At 43.0% G+C, this 21,692-nt stretch overlaps 1 protein-coding gene across 1 annotated transcript; it reads left to right on the top strand.

Moving 5' to 3' along the window:
- Positions 1–1,968: 1,968 nt before the first annotated feature.
- LOC120031517 (lipolysis-stimulated lipoprotein receptor-like) lies at positions 1,969–11,393 on the top strand. The gene is made up of 10 exons (XM_038977298.1): positions 1,969–2,202; positions 3,591–3,920; positions 4,110–4,229; positions 6,180–6,326; positions 6,925–7,128; positions 7,329–7,388; positions 7,721–7,849; positions 8,176–8,512; positions 8,646–9,120; positions 10,396–11,393. Exons 1-10 carry the CDS (start codon positions 2,163–2,165, stop codon positions 10,429–10,431), a joined length of 1,878 nt encoding a protein of 625 aa, XP_038833226.1. The 5' UTR covers positions 1,969–2,162; the 3' UTR covers positions 10,432–11,393.
- Positions 11,394–21,692: the final 10,299 nt, after the last annotated feature.

Here is a 21,692-nt window from a genome sequence, read left to right as displayed (position 1 = left end):
AATGGCAGCAGGCAGGTATGAGTGCATCTGAATGCACAGTGAGGTGAAGACTTTTGGAGGATGGCCTGGTGTCAAGAAGGGCAGCAAAGAAGCCACTTCTCTCCAGGAAAAACATCAGGGACAGACTGATATTCTGCAAAAGGTACAGGGATTGGACTGCTGAGGACTGGGGTAAAGTCATTTTCTCTGATGAATCCCCTTTCCGATTGTTTGGTGAGCGCTACCACCAGTCCTGTAACATGCCAACAGTAAAGCATCCTGAGACCATTTATGTGTGGGGTTGCTTCTCAACCACACAATTTTGCCTAAGAACACATCCATGAATAAAGAATGGTACCAACACATCCTCTGAGAGCAACTTCTCCCAACCATCCAGGAACAGTTTGGTGACGAACAATGCCTTTTCCAGCATAATGGAGCACCTTGCCATAAGGCAAAAGTGATAACTAAATGGCTCGGGGAACAAAACATCGATATTTTGGGTCCATGACCAGGAAACTCCCCAGACCTTAATCCCATTGAGAACTTGTGGTCAATCCTCAAGAGGCAGGTGGCCAAACAAAAACCCACAAATTCTGACAAACTCCAAGCATTGATTATGCAAGAATGGGCTGCCATCAGTCAGGATGTGGCCCAGAAGTTAATTGACAGCATGCCAGTGCGGATTGCAGAGGCCTTGAAAAAGAAGGGTCAACACTGCAAATATTGACTCTTTGCATCAACTTCATGTAATTGTAAATAAAAGCCTTTGACACTTATGAAATGCTTGTAATTATACTTCAGTATTCCATAGTAACGTTTGACAAATATCTAAAGACACTGAAGCAAAAAACGTGAAAATTAATATTTCTCAAAACTATTGGCCACGACTGTGCATTCTGAATCGTGTTTGAAGTCAGTAGGTCACATGACCAAGGAGCTATTGAAATGTGAATGTTTGAGAAATTCATGTAAAATGAAAATGGACAAACTAAAGGGTGTGCAATATAGAAGGGTAGTCAGTGGACATTCTGCACCTTGTTTGAGTCCAGTAGGTCACATGACCAAGGAGCTATTGAAATTATAAAAGTTTGAAAAATTAATGTAAAATTGTGTGCGGTGAAAATATACAAACTAAAGGGTGTGCAATGTGTAGGCCCAATGAGTGTACATTCTGAACCTTGTTTGAGGTCAGGTGGTCACATGACCAACATAATTCAACTAGAAATACAAAATGATGCTCACATTTCCACGTTTATTAGCTTTGCAAAGCAAATTAATGTCCAAATCGTGAAAATAAGACCTCTGCAATGTTGTGTGCAATTTTTCTAACATCATGACACTTATCTGGAGTGTGGCTCAAGTGGTTTGAAAGCGCGATTATCCAACCTGAAACTGTCTTTACCTCGGTATCAAAACAATGTGAAACGTGTAGGATACAATCGCTAAGGATATTCAGAGTGAAAACTGTATGTAAAACGAATTTTCTTCAAAGAAAATGCAACAGTTGAAGTCAACAAATCAAACTCAAATAGAAATTGAAACCCACAATTGAAAGCCCGGCCAATACTGGCATTTCACGCATAGAGTACATTGCTTATAAACAAACCATCCTCATAAAACAGTGTTTCACTAGGCCATGAGCTTGAGATCACCACATTGCTGCTGCTTAGCATAGAGGGAAAACAAAAAAACTAGTTTCGAGCTAGGCCATACCAACTATCGCTCCCGGTAGTTTGAGGTGGAATGGGTGTATCCCAGGTCACGTTCAAATGTAGATTATCAATGCAGAGGGCGATAAACTAAATAAACTGTGTAATATATTTTTTTTTTATGTATTAAATGTTTTTTTTCAACATATTTCACATTCAAATCCTAGGGCTGGCCATTGGAAACTAATACTAGTTTCCAATGGCCACCCCTAGGATTCGCATCAAACGTCCCCCCATTGTGCCAGAGGCTTGGTAATCTCACCTGTCTGGTCCGCCTTCTACTTGCATACCTACGCTGTGAGACAAAATGTCGGAAGAAGGCCTACCTAGTTAAGAAAAAAACAATACATGGTTGGGGTTCTACAAGGTTTCTAATGGCATTTATGCAGGCCTTTAATTCATTACTATACATGGTTTTTACATTGAGGTTTATAAATTGAGACTTCTCTAAAATATACTCCGGATCGAAAGATGTTCCTGATTTTCGTCGTGACCGTCCTTATGGCAACAGGTAGGGAGAGGAAATGCAATGTTTTTCAAGAAGGGAGGGTCAGGGCACAATTTAATCAATAAGTTAGTTACTGATTTGTGTATTTATTAATAAACCTCTTCTTTTAAACAGTTTATATTATCCAATGTTAACTTATTTTGATGTCGAATTCGTAGGGAAAAGTAGCCTTGTGCTCAATTGTATTTTTTATTTTTTTTTACCGTTAGAGGTAACCTGTATCTCTGGAGTTCGTTGTTTTGTCAGGTGTTGATCACCAAATGGCTACATCTGTATTAATTTGAACATGTATGAATGCTATGCATCTGTTGGCATCATGACGTGCCCTAAATACTATGTTTATGTATTTTTTACACTTTTGTGTAGGCTTTGTAAAATCACCACCGTATAAGTAATATTGAGTGTTTTTCCTATAGAAAGAAAATGTATAAGGTTAATTATAGTCCTATGTATTTTTCAGATAATAATTAGTGGATTTGTGATTCATAAGTTAAATCACAGATTTCCAGTTCTCCAGTGGTGGACAACAATCTATATTTACATGTCAGAATACAGTAAACTAAGGTTTACTAGACACTTTCATTTTAATGCCTGAATCATAGTCAAAGTCTTTTCTTTTTTACTTTCAGATCAAGTATTCATCATATCATAATATTTTTGACTCCTGACATTTTTTGTGCACACACATAGCCTGGAATAAGGTGAAGGAGTGTGATTTTGATAATATCACATCAATGATACTAGTCAGACTACCTCCCTACTCCAAATATGATATGAAACTGTAGTTCAACAGATTAGTCTATCTAGCAGGAATTCCACAGTGATGCTACCTTTTTGACAATTGAAGAGCGGTGAAGCAATTTTAGCAAGTTGAAGTTTCTGATGGAGCCAAGTAACATCTAATATGTTCATGCCAAATGCCTATGTCTGCCTTATACATTTGATACCATTTTACCCCCTACGAAATGTATAATTCAGTCAAAGCTGAACTACTACATCATCTCACTGAGTCTTGACCATGGGGTCAGCATCTAGGGCTAGGCTATTACTCAAATGTAGAGTTTTGTTGAAGAAACATGCCCAGCTTAAGGTCTTGGTGACTCATTGCATCTATTCTCTATGATACCAGTCTTTAGTTATGACATATCTTTGTGACTGTCACTTACTCTGGGTGTGGCAGGAAGCTGACCAGTCTGTATCTTCACTCTCACAGAGCTGCTGAATTACAAATTAGAAAATTTTGCAAATAATGTACTCACGAGAAAAGTAAGCTGCCTTCAGTTAACAACAAACACTTTCTTGCACACTGTTATGGTTGGTGAAGATATCTATCTCTACCTGCATGCATTGAGACAAACTATCCTCTTTAAACACTCCTATTCTCTCTCCAGGCTCCACCATGGCCATCTCTGTCCAGTGTCCTGTCAAGAGGTACGTGGTCATCCTGTTCCAGCCGGTCACGCTCACCTGCAACTTCCAGACGTCTTCCACGCAGCCGCCCGTCATCACCTGGAGGTACAAGTCCTACTGCAGGGACCCCATCCAGGCAGCCCTGAACCCCAGCAGTGCTGACAACATCCTGTCCCAGAACAACCCTAACTACAACGCCAACATTGAGTGTGCCGACAGCATGCGGACAGTGCGCATCGTGGCCTCCAAGCAGGGCAGTGCTGTCACTCTGGGCGAGGAGTACCAGGGGCGAAAAGTCAGCATCTTGAACAGTGAGTTTGGCTTTTTGTGATTTCAAATGTGATGTGATGTGGGGGGGCGGGCAAGCGCACCAGTCTGTGCGCGTATGTGTGCCTGTCTCTCTCTGTCTGCGTGTTACTTCCATTACAAGGCTCCTATATCAGAGTGAGTCTTCTGTTGCCAGTGTCCCCTCCTCAAACCCACCCTACTTGTCTCTTTAGATGCAGACCTGAACCTTGCCCAGACGGCGTGGGGAGACAGCGGCGTGTATGTGTGCTCTGTGGTGTCTTCTCAGGACCTGACAGGGAACAGCGAGGACTACACTGAGCTCATAGTGCTGGGTGAGTGGCTCCTATCCTCACAGACCCTTTTTAGAGCTCCCCTGACCTGCTGTCATCTTCCACCCGTCCACCACCACCCCTCCATCTTCACCAAGTCCTATACCACTGCTCCTCACAGAACTGCTGTCCTATGAGGAACAATCACTCGTTTTCTCTGTGCTAGTTTCCCCTTAGTTCTCTTGGGTTTATTTGTTTAGTTAGCTGGACACCGTGTGGAGCAACACAAAATCTGATAGCAGTAGCAATCAAATGTAAGAGATCTTGAAAATCAAAATCCAATTTTCAGGCAGTTTCACAATTTCCAAATTTGCTATTTGACTACGGATTCTGTATAATGAGACTGCACCCATCAAGGCTCAGTGAACTTTCTCCGGAAGGATCCATGACTTCTATTTTGAAGTGATTCATGAATCATGAACCACTTAGCAGGGACTTCCAAGAAGGACAAGTTGTTGTGAGGGAGACTCAAGAGGGCAAAGGTGTAGTCATTTATTAGAAAGATAGTTGGGGCTTTTTAAGATAATTGTGGCTTTCTTTCTTTCACAAAGAGAAAGTCAAATACCACTGATCTCCTGCCTGAGATTGACTTACTGGTTATGGAAGGTACTTTCCAGTTTGCCCCTTATAATCAGTAGAGCTCAACCCTAGCCTAAGAGCCCTGTTTTTTAGTAAACTAGGTCACTGTTTAGGTTCAGTTTCAGGAGAATGACATTTGGCCTGAACCCTCTTGCAAATACCTCACAGCTTTGAATGAGACAACATGAGGTCAGTGTGGTTAGAAAATATAGAGTCAAAGAAGCAGCCTCCCTTGATAAAGGCTGACAAAATTAAGGTTTTGCTGGTTTGATTTATCAAGCCTGGTTGACTTTAACAAGCTTGTTGGTGTTTTTATCAAGGTAGTTCGTGCAACGATTTTGGCTGTACTGAATCAAGCCTTTGTCTATTTTTAAACATTACAGCACCTTCAAGGTCTAACTTTAGAATGAGGAACCACATTGCTTAACATCTCAAAATGTGCACTGACAGACAGCTAAAAATCTACCAAAAAACACATTTTTTTACATTGTTTTTTTAGGGAAGTCCCCTCACAACAACTTAAAAAATTGATTATTAACTCTTGAAATATAAAATGAGTTGGTTGCATTGACTAAAAAGTTATATTCAACTGTAACAATTTTTTCTCTCCTTCATGGTCGAGACCACAAAACTCTCTGCAGAACATAACGATAGCCCTAAAGGCTGTGACATTGTTGTAATATGAGGCCACTCAGCACATAACTCTGGTCTGTTTTGTGTTGACTCAAACCGCAAATGAACTCTTCAGTCAGACTGCAGCCTATGACATTTATAGGAAATGTGTGGTTGAATATATCCTCTTTCAGTATATTGGCATGTATTGTTTTTCTTTCCCGTGCAGCTAGCTCCCTCATCTGACAGAATGACTCTCTGAACCCATTGTTTGAAAAAAACAGAAACCGAAACCTGTGTTATCTGGTTTCTCTGATGTCTGAAATGAACCTTGCGTGTAGATACTCCATTGTTTACTGCTTGTCCTTGTGACTTTTCACACTACACATACTGTAGCCTTGCATACTAGACCGACCATTGGACTAGCCAAGCTACAGGTTCTAATACAAATGTATATTTTTCTATACTAGGGCTCTGTTCTCCAGTGTTCTTGATAGACTAGTAAATTGTCACTTTCTTGTCCACATTTTTTAAGAAATTAGCTTTGTCAAGTTGGCTTTTTGAACAATAGAAGTCCTCTACTTCGCAGGTTTAAACAGAGCCAAGGGAAACCTAGAACTGCATGAACAAGTGCTATGTAAATACAGAAATGTTAATATTCAATGTTTCATTTTGACTGAATGGCACACACATTAGCTTGCCTATACATGCATAATTATAAACTCTCTCTCTTCCCCCCCTCTACTCTTTCTCTGTATACAGACTGGTTGTTGGTAGTACTGGTAGTGTTTGGCTTCCTGCTGCTGTTGCTCCTCATAGCAATCTGCTGGTGCCAGTGCTGCCCCCACACCTGCTGCTGCTACATCCGCTGTCCCTGCTGCCCTGAGAAATGCTGCTGCCCTCGGGCATGTAAGTACCACTCTCCACCCCTACTTGTTCCTTTTCCACTTGGCACAGAGCATCCTGCTTCGATGCCACTTTCACATTAGTATGCCCATTCCATTCAACCAAACTCCTTTTTCTCATTCAGTTTCACTTTGTCAGTTTGTGACCCTGGCACTGTTTACCTTTCATTTGCCATTCTCATGTACATATTATTTATACAGTATGTGCTGCTACTCTTATCTTCTTGGGGCTCCCAAGTGGCGCAGCGGTCTAAGGCACTGCATCTCAGTGCTAGAGGAGTCACTACAGACCCTGGTTAGATTCCAGGCAGTATCACAACCAGCCGTGATTGGGAGTCCCATAGATCGGCGCACAATTGACCCAGTGTCGTCCGGGTTAGGGTTTGGTAGGCCGCCATTTGTAAATAACAATTTGTTCTTAACTAACTTGCCTAGTTAAATAAAGGTTAAATAAAATACAATTCATAGAAAGACACAAGGTTTTGCTCATGCACAACACACTGGCAAATGAAGTAAGTCCTCCAGAATATGTATTTATAGTATGCCACCTAACTACAACGTTAATGTGTCGTAACACTGTGAACTCACTCCTCTCAATTCAGTGTACGAAGCAGGCAAGGCAGTGAAGTCAGGCATCCCCAGCCAATACGCCCCCACGCTCTACGCTCCCAGCATGTACGCCCAGCCACCCTACGGAGGGGTCATGCAACAGCCCGGCATACCCATGCTGCCCCTACCCCAGGGGATGGGCGGCCCCCCACTACACCCCAACGGCTACGGACGGGACTACGACGGAGCCAGCTCGGGTAACTACAGCCCCTCTCCAGTTTTAACATGACAATTAGCTTGATAAAAGCAAGGACTTGATGCGTGACTTTTTTCCCCTCCGTTTTGAGTGGACTAATGCTCGTATTGATCTCAGTACTGCACATTTTCGCAGCAATGTGGTTTTCAAAGCTGGGGTGAGGAACCTTTTGATAAATCTGTTTTTGTTTTCTGTTTGTAGTTGGACATGGCTCCCAGGTGCCTTTGCTGCATGACCAGGACAGTGGCGCAGGAGACCAAAGTGAGTGGTTAAAATGCTTACTACAATTCTCAGTCTGTTTGATTATTTGTGATAATACATAAGTCTAACCAGAGCTATAGCTCAGCTCCCGAATCAACTCGGGGGCTGAAAAATGTCAGCATATTTCATCTTTTCACCAGGGTTGGGCCCATTACCATTTCCATTCAGTCAATTCACAAATTAAACTGAAATTCCCATTCAAATTTTCCACATTGCTTTTCAAAGGAATTTTAGTTTACGAAGCAAAAAATAAATAATGTTTACTTGAAATGGAATTGAGACCAACCCTGCTTGTCACAATCTCTCATGATTTACTCCCTCCTCCTCCTCAGCTCGGAGCGGCTACCGTATCCAGGTGGACCCAGATGGGAATGCAACGCAGGCCATCTACTACATGGAGAGACAGCTAGCCAACCTGGACCCCACCCGGTCTGGTGACGCCGCTGGGAAGTACAACCGCTGTGAGTCTTACACCTACACATAAACACAGCCATGTCAACTGTACTGTACTGCAGAGTTCAGGGCCTGTAATCAGAGTAGGAGTGCTCTTCTAGGATCAGTTCAATGTTGTGTTTTGTGGGTGTTGTTCAAGTGAAAGGGGGAAGTGTTTGTTCATTTCACACGGAGCCTTCAACTGGCTTCATCAACTTTAATGTGTTGTAATGTTAATGTGATAGGGCTTTTTAACTCTGACTTGCACTTGATATCTCTCTCACTGTCTTTCTTGTGCGTTTCCCCATCCTCTTCCTTTTTCCTTCTCCTCTCCCCCCATCTTTCTTTCTCTCAGTGGATGGGGGGATGAGCGAGGTGAGCTCCTTACACGATGACCCACGGGGCCGTGGCGGTGGCCGCTCCCAGGCCCCGCCCCTCGCCACCGTGTACGACCAGGACGAGGCCATGAGCACCATCAGCAGCGTGTCCACGCACGGCCAGCGGGGGCGTGACGAGTACCCGCGGCGAGGAGGTGGGCCCTCCCCCCACATGGGGGCCCACGGACGCGCCCGCTCCATGGACAACCTGGATGATATCGCCCGCCGAGACCGCTACCCCAGAGACACCCGGGATCCCCGCGACGACTACCCTCCCCACCGCCGCGACGGAGGAGGAGCCAGAGGCAGGAGAGGGTGAGGTTCTTATTTGGCGCCTCTCTCACTCTTTCTCCTTCTAGTGCATTAGACGTACTTCTCAGAGGTCAAATCTGGGGAAGATAATGATTCAACCCAGTTGTTTACCCACTGTTTTTTTTTCTCCCCTCAGCTCGGATGATGACTTTAGCAGCCGCGGCGGCTACGACCGCGGCCGTGACTTTGACGACCGCAGACGGCGCGAGCCCTCCCCTGACGGCCGTCGCCGCGGAGGCAGCCCGGTCAGCGGTCTCCAAGGGAGACGCAGCCGTAGCCGTGACGACCTGATGGCCATCGAACGTGATCGGGAGCACGGTGGCGGCCGTGGTGGTGGGCGGGACGCCTACGATGATAGCTTTCTGCGGGAAGCCATGGAGAAGAAGCGTCTAGGCGAGCAGCAGAGGGCGAGGAGCCGCGAGCGCCTGGACAGCGACAGCGAACGCTCGGACCGAGGCAGGGCCCCCCGCGGACCCCCTCCACTTCCCATGTCCCCGCCTTCCAACTACCCCGACCGTCGCTACGACGACAACTACCCAGCCCCTCCCCTGCCTTCCTACATTAGCGATGACGAGAGCTTGACGTCCTCCAAGAAGAGCAATCTACGCAAGGTCAGTCAGTCATCACAGGGTTCTGCATATGGGCGTTGAGCATTCAGGGTGCCACTCAAGGCCACAGGGTTATTTACTGCATTGCCATAATGCCTCATTGATTGTTTCATTCATAGAACTACTTTCATCAACATAGTTAAAGGGATACTTCAGGATTTTGGCAATGAAGCCCTTTATCTACTTCCCCAGAGTCCGATGAACTAGTGGATGCCCTTTTTATGTCTCTGCGTCTTGCTTGTAGCAAAAGCTAGCATGCTGTTCCCCATAGCATTCCAGTCATTGTGCTAATGCTAGTTAGCATTTGCGTGTGAAAATACCACTAACTTTGTTCAAACAGGATGCCGAGACATAAAAAGGGTATACACGAGTTTTACCTAAACATCAGACTGTTACCATGGTTATTCCATGGATAATCAGTCAAAGAAGACGCTGTAAAAAAGACGCAATAGTCTCTACAAGCCAGAATGTTGACTAAAATGAATGTCTGTGCTATTGGTCCTTTTGCCTGAAGGTAGTGGAGATCAAATGTCCACAGTGAAGTGTTGTTTACCCAACTTTTTGCGGCACTGGTAGTTTTATGTTGCATGTATTTTTCTATCTCTTGATGCATTTCACGTGATGCACAATATGTAAAGAACAGCCGAATGTAACCGAACGTTGTCGACCGGAGTGCATTCCCTCAATCAGCTGGAAGTACTTCTGAAATTTGCCAGCTGATTGCGTGTGACAACTTTCGGTCTGTACTTTGGTTAAGATCAGCCATTTTTGACATATTGTGCAAGTAACATGCAAATTGCATCTTTATTGAAACTACAAACCGATATACAGACTAGCATGCTGAAAGTCAGGTTAATAACAATACTCTGGATATTTTGTGTCAGATTAAGGTAAAGTACGTTCAAATTAAGTTTATTCAGCATTCTGACTTGTGAAGGGACTGTTCCCAAAAATATGTTAGAGACGAGAGAAGAGTCTTCCACTCGGATTCGTAGAGGCTACAACGAGTTCCTCTGACTCTTGGGAAGTAGATAAAAGGGCTTCATTGCCAAAATCACGAAGTTTCCCTTTAATGCTAGTTACAAAAAATGGTATAATCATATTTAGCAGAAGGAAATGTATATCCAGATCCTAGTTTTGCCAGAATTGTGGTGGTATGTTTTAGCAGGTTTTTCTCATATGTATGCTTGTTGTCTCTAGACTGACAGTAATGCTTATAGTACAGTACCAGGCCAACTCATCATTCTGTTTGTTTCAACTCCCTTTCTTTTCTGACAGAATGGAGCCGTGAGTCGGGAGATTCTGGTGGTGTGAGACGTTCAATATCCCCCAGCGTAACTGATCTGTCCCTTAACACAATTACTAGTCGTCTATGTCAATAGTACTAATGTTGCAAACTTGCTACCGTGATTTTGTTTTCAATACCTAAACTCAGATATCAACATTTGATGCTGGATATTTATGTACAAATGACCTTATTGGGGATAATTTAGTAATTGTGTGCTTCATATTTACTGAAAGCATTGTCAGCCTTATGTCCTCTCAATTATTTTTAATGTACAGAATAGCTCTAACTGAAGCACTAAGTGTAGTGTGTGGTTGAACATGCCAAGGCTTAATTAAAGTAGCCTACACTGGAATGGCAGTAGCCAAAGTAAACCAGAAATGGTTTTCATTCACTCTTTTTAACCATTCATTTTCACCTTACAGTCATCTTACAGTCAATGTGAGTAACCCGGAGCTTTAAGATTGTAAAGCAAGTATTCATTTGAACTTTTAATTATTTACTGTGAGAAGTCATGATTTTTTTTAAATGAAAATGAGATCATGCTGTACATTTGAAATAGAATAGATTTTATTAGGGCGGGAGGTAGCCTAGCGGTTCAGAGCATTCGAACCACTCACCGAAAGGTCGCTGGTTCGAATCGCCGAGCCAACTAAGTAAAAAATCTGCCGATGTGCCCTTGAGCAATGCACTTAACCCTAATTGCTCTGGATAAGAGCCTCTACTAAATGACTAAAATCAAATAATAGCCATTTTATTTTTACATTGTTTATCATCGTATTGGATTAGTTTTAACTGTCCAGCATGTATTTGTCATGAATAATGTCAGCCATAGACAGGTTATATTTGTTCCTTTTTTTTCTTTTTTTCTTTTTGCTATGAAAAATGTACTTACTGCATTGTTGTACAGTCTACTTGTCATACCCACTGTCCGTACTGTGTTGACTGATTTACAACAAGCGTAATTTTACAATAAAGCTTTTTCAAAATGCTTAGTTTTTTTCCCTATATAAAAATACAGTCTATGGGGCAAACTTCTACTTAAGTCAAATATTCACTTAGTCATGCATTGATGTCAATTGGAAATCGAGTGAAAATTCTAATAGGCTCTGACATGCTGTTCTAGGAGGTACCACCGGATGTCACTGTCTTGTTTCTGTGGCATGAAGAAGAGCTGTTCACTGAGGGAGTATCATGCAGGGAATGCTGTATGACATACAGAAGGCACACTAGTATTTCAGTTTTTGTCTTTATGGTATCTACTATTTGATCACATGAACATCATAAACATACTTTCTTTCCTGTTTCCATAGATTTTACTCTAAAGGCCTTTCCCGTTGCTTGTTCAATCTCCATGTTCAGTGTCTGCCAATATGTAGACATGACGGATGTGGTGTAACACTGGGTCTCACTGAATGGTGGCCTCTGTTTGTACCTGTTATTGAAATGTGTTCAGGAATTTAATTGTTGCCAAATTTTGCTATGGCAAGTCATGAGGATTGGTACTGTACAAGGTAAGACCCCTGCTGCCACCTGCTTGGTACATCAGCACACCAGATTTTGCTGTGTCACCCTGCTTTTGGATAGATCTAATGATATGAAAGCAAATATGCAAACTAAGAGTTATATAGATAATTAGAAACCGTGTGGTTTGAGCCCTTTATGCTGATTGGCTGAAAGCCGTGCTATATATTGAAATGTTTCACAAAGAGGGCCCAACTATCTTTTAATCAATGTTATTCACTCACTACAACCTGCCTGACACTACAATTAAATGTTGTTGCCTATATAAAGACAGTGGTTCATGTTTGACAGATTTATCCTAAGGGTATGAATACATATTAAAAGTAATACAACTGATACAGAATTGTGTTTTTCCTTAGATTTTTTTGATTGATTCAACAATGGAGAGAGAGAGAGAAGGAGAAAATGAGAGAGGGAGGGAGTAGGAGAGAAGGCAGATGCCATAGGAGAGGAGACTTGCTGATTCCTATCTGCTGGGCATTAGAGCTCTTCACCGGGTGCATAAAAACTGAAGAGGTAAGAGCCATACCACATGTATGGGACTTGTGTTCTTATGTTTGCTTTTAGCTTTAGATTACTAATCTTGATTTTATTGCAATTATGTTAATTGACTTTTATTGACTTTGGTCACTATTTTTAATTGCATCAGTCTTTTCAGGGCTGTAATACCTATTGAGAGCAATATTAGTCTTGTTGCGTAATACTACTTTATTTGATAGTCGGCTGAAATGCTTCCATTGTATTCCATTGTTTGCCTTTAATACCTCACACTGTAGTGCATGCTCTGTATCAGGGTACCATTACAATTCATTGGTTATCACAAACGAGTTCACAAGGTGTGGTTTGTGAGTTCAGCCTCGTGTCTTTCAAATGTGTTAGCACATGGTTGTTGGCAGCCACATTCAGGCTTTGGTGACAGGGTGAGTGTGGCATTGTGAGAGTGAGTTGGTGACCTTTTATAACATAAGAGTTGTTTTCATGTGAAAGCTGTGGAGGTTTGGGACCAGTAAGGCTTTAGAAGCCTTGATATAGCAAAACAGAGTTTCTCTCCTCATCCATGCTCTTTTTTAAGGCTGAAAACAACAGCATGACTCACACCAATTCATTAATGCCAAGGGGTGTACAGTATGTTGTCTTGGGTCTGTACGCAGCAGTGTAACAGAACAACTAGGATAGCTAGATGGGTAGAGTGCTGTTTCATATCCCGTCAAAGTTTTGTACTCTTATTCTCTTCTTATTCGAGAGGGTGATCCCATTTAAGCTTTTAGGTAATAAGATGAGGTGCCTCGGGAGAAGGGTCCATTGGGAGAACCAGTTTAAGCAAATTCAATTCAGTTGATCTTGGCATTATATCTCAGTATAGTTGACTTAATTCCCAAGATAGAGCCAGAATTGGGTATGAGGCCAAGTGGGGCACAGATTGGGGAGCAAATCCTCCGTTCCACAGGGACACAAGCCAGTAGTGACAGTGGGTGTACGACAGACACATCCAATAATCTAGTGACCCGATTTCTTTGGGCCCAACAATGGCTGGAACAGATGGACGTAATGTCAACATGATCATTCTATGTCATCATAATGTCATGAGACTTCAATGTTAGCAGAAGGTTCCCGACCTGGGTTCAAATACTATTTGAAATCTTTCAAATACTTTGAGAGTTTGCTCTAGCCTGCATATAGTGCCAAATGGGGTTTACAGTATTTTGATTATTCTATTGATCCATAAAGCCAGGCAACTTCAATAAAGCACCAGATAAAGTACTTGATTTCAAATAGTACTTGAACCCAGGTCTGGAATGTACCAAGATAGCAAGCTAGTAGCATCAGATGATGATGATGAATGTTAATCAATGAGAAAGAAAATAATGAGTTTACGGTTCTTTAAAAAAAAAAATATATATATATCAGTGAGAGTAGTACCCTAAGAGCTTAGGTATTTGACTGTTGTACTGTTATAATCTCTACCCGGGCACAGCCAGAAGAGGACTGGCCACCCCTCAGAGCCTGGTTCCTCTCTAGGTTTCTTCCTAGGATCCTGCCTTTCTAGGGAGTTTTTCCTAGCCACCGTGCTTCAATGCTTGCTGTTTGGATCCTTTCTCAGTGTGTGCTCTGCTCTCTCACTCTGGCCTGGCCATCTCTGTCCAACAAGAAGAAAAAAAAAACTAAACACGCCTACATCATACACTACAAATAGGGGATGGTGTGTGCATGTATGTGTGTGAGTGAGAGTAAGTGTGTGTGTGTGTGTGTGTGTGTGTGTGTGTGTGTGAGAGAGAGAGAGAGAGAGAGAGAGAGAGAGAGAGAGAGAGAGAGAGAGAGAGAGAGAGAGAGAGAGAGAGAGAGAGAGAGAGAGAGAGAGAGAGAGAGAGAGAGAGAGAGAGAGAGAGAGAGAGAGAGAGAGAGAGAGAGAGAGAGAGAGAGTGTGTGTATTTGTATTTGTGTGTTTGGCGATGGTAGTGGGTGGTGATGATGGTGAACTAGAAGAAGCAGAAGAAGAAACATGATTCACTTGAATGCTGCCATGACCAAACAATGGAAGACTAATGTGAGAAATCGTAGAACAAGAAGGGCGATGGGTTGAATTAGCTAATGCCACCAGAAGAGAGAAAAATCCAACAAGAGAGAGAGAGAGAGGAGTGAGAGCAGAGAGAAAAGGGGATTGTTGTGATTAAAAGACAATTATCTGTGCACATCGACTTCCCAGTGTTGTGCGGTGTCAGGCTCGAGCTGTGCTGTTCTTTTCTCCCAGCAGGACCTGGGAGACAATGGCTACTGTGTCAGGACAGGGGTGGGGGGGTTGAAAGGGTGGGGGGTGGAGGAGTCTTGGGTGGAGAGAGGTTCAGTCAAGGAGCACAGGGAGCAGCTCCCCTCAACATTGTGTTTTCATGCTCTATTTTCTAATAAAGGCCTGAGCAATACAGAGTGTGTACTGAGTCTGAAAAACATTAGGAACACCTGCTCTTTCCATGACATAGACTGACCAGGTGAATCCAGGAGAAAGCTATGATCCCTTATTGATGTCAATTGTTAAATCCACTTTAACCAGTATAGATGAAGGGGAGGAGACAGGTTAACCTTAAAGAAGGATTTTTAAGCCTTGAGACAACTGAGTTGTGTGTGTGCCATTTAGAGTGTGAAGACAAAAAACGTAAGTGCTTTTGAATGGGGTATGGTAGTAGGGTGCCGGGCGCACCGGTTTGTGTCAAGAACTGCAACGCTGCTGGGTTTTTCACGCTCAACAGTTTGTGTGTATTAAAAATGGTCCACCACCCAAAGGACATCAGCCAACTTGACACAACTGTGGGAGGTATTGGAGTCAACATGGGCCAGCATCCCTGTGGAATGCTTTCGACACCTTGTAGAGTCCATTCCCTGACAAATTGAGGCTGTTCTGAAGGCAAATCTGTGTGCAACTCAATATTAGGAAGGTGTGCCTAATGTTGTATACACAGTGTATATCGCAATATCATAATAATATTGCTGTATTATTATCAAGATATGGACATATGCCATGTGCATATCATTGGTTTTCAGCATTTAACCATATTTAGACCTTTCCTCTGGCCCTAAAAACACATGTGAATGTTCTCATACTGCAATTACAGTCACTGTAGTCAATGGGTCATGTTCAGAAGGCTCCAAATGGAAGCAAACATTTTCAGATAGAGGCTGTGCCACCTGAACTTGCCCCAATAGATTTGTTCAATATCTTCATTTAAGTGGTCATATCATCCTTCATATTGTTATTGTTATAATTGTTTGTATCATGAAATGTAAATATACTGAACAAAAATATGAACGCAACATACGACAGTTTCATTTTTTTTTACTGAGTTACAGTTCATATAAGGAAATCAGTCAATTTAAATAAATAAATAAATACATTTCACAGGACTAGCAGGGGCGCAGCCATGGGTGGGCCTGGGAGGGCATAGGCCCACTCACTGGGGAGCCAGGACCTGTGTTTTTCCCCACAAAAGGGCTTTATTACAGACATACTGTAAATACTGAGTTTCATCAGTTGTCCGGGTGGCTGGTCTCAGACAATCCTGCGAGGTTACACATGGTCTGAGGTTGTGAGGCCGGTTGGACATACTACCAAATTCTCTGAAACGATGTTGGAGGTGACTTATGGTAGAGAAATGAACATTCAATTCTCTGGCAACAGCTCTAATGGACATTCCTGCAGTCAGCATGCCAATTGCACTCTCCCACAAAACTTGAGACATCTGTGGCATTGTGTTGTCTGACAAAACCGCACATTTTGGACTGGCCTTTTATTGTCACCAGCACAAGGTGCACCTGTGTAATGATCATGCTGTTTAATCAGATTCTTGATATGCTACACCTGTCAGGTGGATGGAATGTCTTGGCAAATCTTTTATTTCAGCTCATGGAACATGGGACCAACACTTTACATGTTGCGTTTATATTTTTGTTCGGTAAATATATTGTCCTTCCTTCTTATATCGTACATTTGAGTTGTCAACCTTCAATCTTGGACAAGGTCATAGAAAATTGGGCTGGAGGGAAAGATAGGGCCCCTTGAGACCTGTAAGGGAGTTTTTGACCATGCGTCCATGGTTTATGAGCTGGTCACGCAGGGAGTGATGTGATTTGAGGTCACATGCTCCTCATTGTGCCCTCAAACACCAGTTCAGTATGGTCAAGTTTAGTGACTTTCATTATTCTCAATATCCAGCCATTTAGAAGATTGTGGTGGAAAATGTATCGGTCAAGCCCTCTTTTGGCCAGGTTAGGTGGCAGCTACAAGTACTGTAGCTATAGTTCAAATAGGTCTATAGATTACACATGGACATGAGTGGCATATACTGTATTAGCCTCTGAGAGGCTTCTACCACAAAACAACTAACATTTCCATACAATGACATTGTTATTTTAATTCCCATCTCTATCTTTACCCTGTTTGTCCCCCTTCTCCCCGTCCCCTCTCCCATCCCCCTTTGGCGTAGTAGTGACCTCAAACAAGGACGTGGCACTCCATCAATCCAAAACAAACGAATATGCTCGGACCCATCCAATGTTAAACTAATGGCCGTGTTGGATGGAAAGGGTCTTGGAGCTCAAAGCCTCACACACGTCTGTTGGGATGAGTGGGAACAGTGGAGGTCATTATGGCCAGGGCGGTGCGGGGTGTGCATTTATGAATGGCTGGGCCTTGAAGCAAAGGCACTGAACAATGCTGGTACACTGAGGAGACTGATTTCCATATGGGAGAGGAGGAGGGTGGGCAGTTTACCCCCCCCCCCCCCCCCCCCCCCCCCCCCTCTTGATGGGGCATGGTACAGAGAGGGGCGAGAGGTCTCTTCATGGCAGCGCGAGTGGTGGCGTGACGGTTAGCGTATAGTAGTACATGTGCTTGTTGTTGGGAACAGGCTTGTTGGCGCTGAGGCTAGAAGTCCAAGAGAGGGAGAGAAACGCCTGCGACACTCACCTGACTGCACAGGTGAGTAAAAGCTCTGGACAATATCCTTTTCATGGAGTTAGTTGGAGTTAATTGGTCCATGGAGATAGTTGGAGGCAGTTGGTCCATGGAGTTAGTCGGAGTCAGTTGATCCATGGAGTTAGTTGGTTTTATGGCCAAGATTGATTATTTACTTCAATTAATGGAGGCTATTGACTTGGTTGCTCAGTGTTTTTTGGCCTCTCTGTGTGTCGTACATTTTGTTAGAGATGTCTAGGTCAGTGGTTTTCAACCGGTGTGCAGAATTCTTTTGATCCCTTACTTATAAAGGTGACCTGACCTGTGGAATGCACATAGAATTTTGACTTGGGAGCACCAGTGCGCTCAGATAAAACATTGACAATACATTAATAATATATTGACATTGGCACATGGTTATATCTGTACCGTTGTTTTTCAAGTCCAATACGCTCAGGCTGGCATCAAGAGCAAAGTCATTTGTATAATTTTGCTTTGCCTACAAGAACCATTAGCACAGGCAAATCTGATTAGGGTAAGCTGTACCACAGCCTCTGCCATAGAAACAAACCGATCATGGCTTTGTGTCCGTGGATGAACCTTTACAATGCAGAAAACCGCTCCTCTCTTGCTCAAACCGTTTAAAACTACCTGAGCACATTTGTTATGTTTTTGGGGCATGGATTCCTGGATGCTCTTAAAGGGGTAGCCTATACTCAAATGAATCATAATGAGTAAGGAACTGCAAAACGATGAAAATAGTTCAAATAAACCCTATTTAATCTATAAAAAACATTTGTCACAGAAAATAGAAGATTTGTATTATGGATCAGATTAGATGGATGTCATTACCACTAAATACATTAATAGGGAAATGTTAGGTGTTCTGCAGAAATGTTTATCCCATCAAGGTGTGCCGCTGTTCATAAACGTTTGGGAACCACTGGTCTAGGTGCTGACTGGATGAGTCGGTACACCTGAACGACTCTTGCTGTTCTACAGTAATATTGAAGGTATGAGGAGCAGTGTCTGTATAAGGGTTCAATGTGTCCTCAATAATACAGTGATATAGCAAATGTATTGGATTTCAGTTGTTTTTCATTTAATACTCAGCGGCATGACGTGAAATTGGTAAGACATCGAGTAAAACGAGAATCCTTCTCTTCTTGATTTTCATTTGCAGTGAACAAAAATATAAAATACGTCTTTCAACATGTGTTTCTAATGTGAGTGTGTAAGTGAAGTGGCAAGTGAGTGATCTTGTGATTGAGGTGTGTGTGTGTGTGTGTGTGTGTGTGTGTGTGTGTGTGTGTGTGTGTGTGTGTGTGTGTGTGTGTGTGTGTGCGTGTGCGTGTGCGTGCGTGCGTGCGAGTGGGGGCTAGTGAAAGCCATGCAATAATCACAGGACAGATTTTCCTCCGAGTACCACAGAGAAATTAACAGTTCCTGCTTTTACCAGAGCTTTGGCCAGTGTCTCACCACAAGTACTTAGAATTCTGAAAGCAGATACTACAGCAAATGAATATTCCAAATCCAAATTCGGACGGACTGTTTTGAGCTTATTGTGCCATAATGTCCATGTGTGCTGAACACATGCAAAAGCTTTTTACAGAAACTATATTAAGAGATGTATTTCTTCATGTGAACCATTGTGGCTAAATAGTCTTAATAAATAGGTTCCTTTCTCTGGCTCTTCTCCTGCGTGACCACTGATGTGAAAATACTTTATAGGGAGGAATAAACCAACACACACCTTCAATCTATATGTGGTACAAAAGGAAATACTGCCAGCGTAGAAGGTTATGCGAAGGCAAGGGATTCGGACATTGAGAAGGTTTGGGGGAGGATTGAAAATGGCGATACATATCTTTCCGCAGTAGGTCTTGGCCTCCTGCCTTTAGGGCCATGCAGGTGACTGCTCTGTTTGTCGCCCCCTACTGGGCAGGGTGGAAGAGAGAGAGGAGGCCTGTGGTTCACCATCTGTCCACTGTGCTGGGACTGCATTGGGAGGCACTGTGCTGGATACTGGTCCAGAGACACACGGCTGCCAGGTAGAGGATACACACATTAGTATAGACACACACAAATACACTCTTGAATGCATGCAAGTGCATACACACACAAATGCACTCAAAAAATAAATGCCTGGATGCACACATACAGTACCGGTCCAAAGTTTGGAGACACCTACTCATTCAAGGGTTTTTGTCTATTTTTTACTATTTTCAGAATTGTAGAATAATAGTGAAGACATCAACACTATGAAATAACACATGGAATCATGTAGTAACCAAAAAAATGTGAGATTCTTCTTCAAAGTAGCCACCGTTTGCCTTGATGACAGCTTTGCACACTCTTGGCATTCTCTCAACCAGCTTGGCTGCTTTTCCTTCACTCTGCGGTCCAACTCATCCCAAACCATCTCCAGTGGGTTGAGGTCGGGTGATTGTGGAGGCCAGGTCATCTGATGCAGCACTCCATTACTCTCCATGATCAAATAGCCCTTACACAGCCTGTAGGTGTGTTTTGGGTCATTGTCCTGTTGAAAAACAAATGATAGCCCCACTAAGTGCAAACCAGATGGGATGGCATATCGCTGCAGAATGCTGTGGTAGCCATGCTGGTTAAGTGTGCCTTGAATTCTAAAGAAATCACAGAAAGTGTCACCAGCAAAGCACCCCCACACCTCCTCCTCCATGCTTCACAGTGGAAACCACACACGCGGAGATCATCCGTTCACCTACTCTGCGTCTCACAAAGACACGGCAGTTGGAACCAAAAATCTCAAATTTGGACTCATCAGACCAAAGGACAGATTTTCTAATGTCCATTGCAAGTGTTTCTTGTTCCAAGCAAGTCTCTTCTTCTTGTTGGTGTCCTTTAGTAGTGGTTTCTTTGCAGCAATTCGACCACGAAGGCCTGATTCACGCAGTCTCCTCTGAACAGTTGATGTTGAGATGTGTCTGGTACTTGAACTCTGTGAAGCATTTATTTGGGCTGCAATTTCTGAGGCTGGTAACGCTAATGAACTTATCCTCTGCAGCAGAGGTAACTCTGGGTCTTCCTTTCCTGTGGTGGTCCTCATGAGAGACAGTTTCATCATAGCACTTGATGGTTTTTGCGACTGCACTTGAAGAAACGTTTTAAGTTCTTGAAATTTTCCAGAATGACTGACCTCTTTGCTTATTTGAGCTGTTCTTGCCATAATATGGACTTAGTCTTTTACCAAATAGGGCTATGTATACCACCCCTACCTTGTCACAACACAACTGATTGTCTCAAACGCGTTAAGAAGGAAAGAGATTCCACAAATTAACTTTTAAGAAGGCACACATGTTAATTGACATGCATTCCAGGTAACTACCTCATGAAGCTGGTTGAGAGAATGCCAAGAGTGTGCAAAGCTGTCATCAAGGCAAAGGGTGGCTATTTGAAGAATCTCAAATATAAAATATATTTTAGATTTGTTTCACACTTTTTTGGTTACTACATGATTCCATATGTGTTATTTAATAGTTTTGATTTCTTCACTATTATTCTACAAAGTAGAAAATAGCAAAAATAAAAACCTTGAATGAGTAGGTGTGTCCACACTTTTGACTTTTGACATGCACACGTAGGAACTGTACAGGCACTGTACATGTCGCACCTACATTTTGTCATTATTTTACAGTTTGTAATTGTGGCCTTATAAGCAGTACTCTACCTCACACAGAATGTGTCATATGGAGTGATGGTGGAGGGGTGAGCTTCTCACAGGCAGCTCCGAGTGCTGTGTGTGTGGGAGGGGGGAAAGGGTGTGCTTTAAGACCATCTGCTCCTTGGGGTATTTTAGTGGGTGCCAGAGCTTGTGGACCAGCGCTCGTCACAGGCAAACAGCAATGCAAGCTGTGAGCTGGCCTGTTCCGGAAAATTCCTCCAGTTTCTGCCTCACAATGGGCAGTGTTCCGCGTACAGTGTTTCCTTTATTCCAATGAGCCACCAGCGAGCACTCACATACATACAGTATATGATATTAAGAATACAAATGATCTTGGCTAAGCTGGCTCGTTCTCTTGAGGACAGTGGGGCCATTTGTTATTGGTTGATCATTTGGAATATGAGTCATGGTAATATGTCAAGGTGTCATGGCCTGTTTCGGCCCTACTGATTCTGTGCCGATAGTCGCATTGTTGCACTAGACGTCATGGAAATAGCCTACACTAGGGCATATGCACAGTGTACACTGTGATTTTCTCTTTGAATAATAATTGATAGAATGAAATTATAGGGATAAAGATGCCTGTGATTATTCTGTCTATTAACTACTGTGTTGGCGCTGGG

Source organism: Salvelinus namaycush, chromosome 37, assembly GCF_016432855.1.
Source record: "Salvelinus namaycush isolate Seneca chromosome 37, SaNama_1.0, whole genome shotgun sequence".
Classification (NCBI taxonomy): domain Eukaryota; kingdom Metazoa; phylum Chordata; class Actinopteri; order Salmoniformes; family Salmonidae; genus Salvelinus; species Salvelinus namaycush.
Note: the sequence above shows the minus strand (reverse complement) of the source record. Positions and strands in the feature narration are given on the sequence as shown.

Bases quoted from the DNA above. Each gene is read 5' to 3' on its own strand.
- LOC120031517 (XM_038977298.1), top strand. From the start codon at position 2,163: ATGTTCCTGATTTTCGTCGTGACCGTCCTTATGGCAACAG. The intron at 7,129-7,328 runs GTAACTACAGCC...TTCTGTTTGTAG, and splicing joins CTACGACGGAGCCAGCTCGG to TTGGACATGGCTCCCAGGTG. The intron at 7,389-7,720 runs GTGAGTGGTTAA...CCTCCTCCTCAG, and splicing joins CAGTGGCGCAGGAGACCAAA to CTCGGAGCGGCTACCGTATC.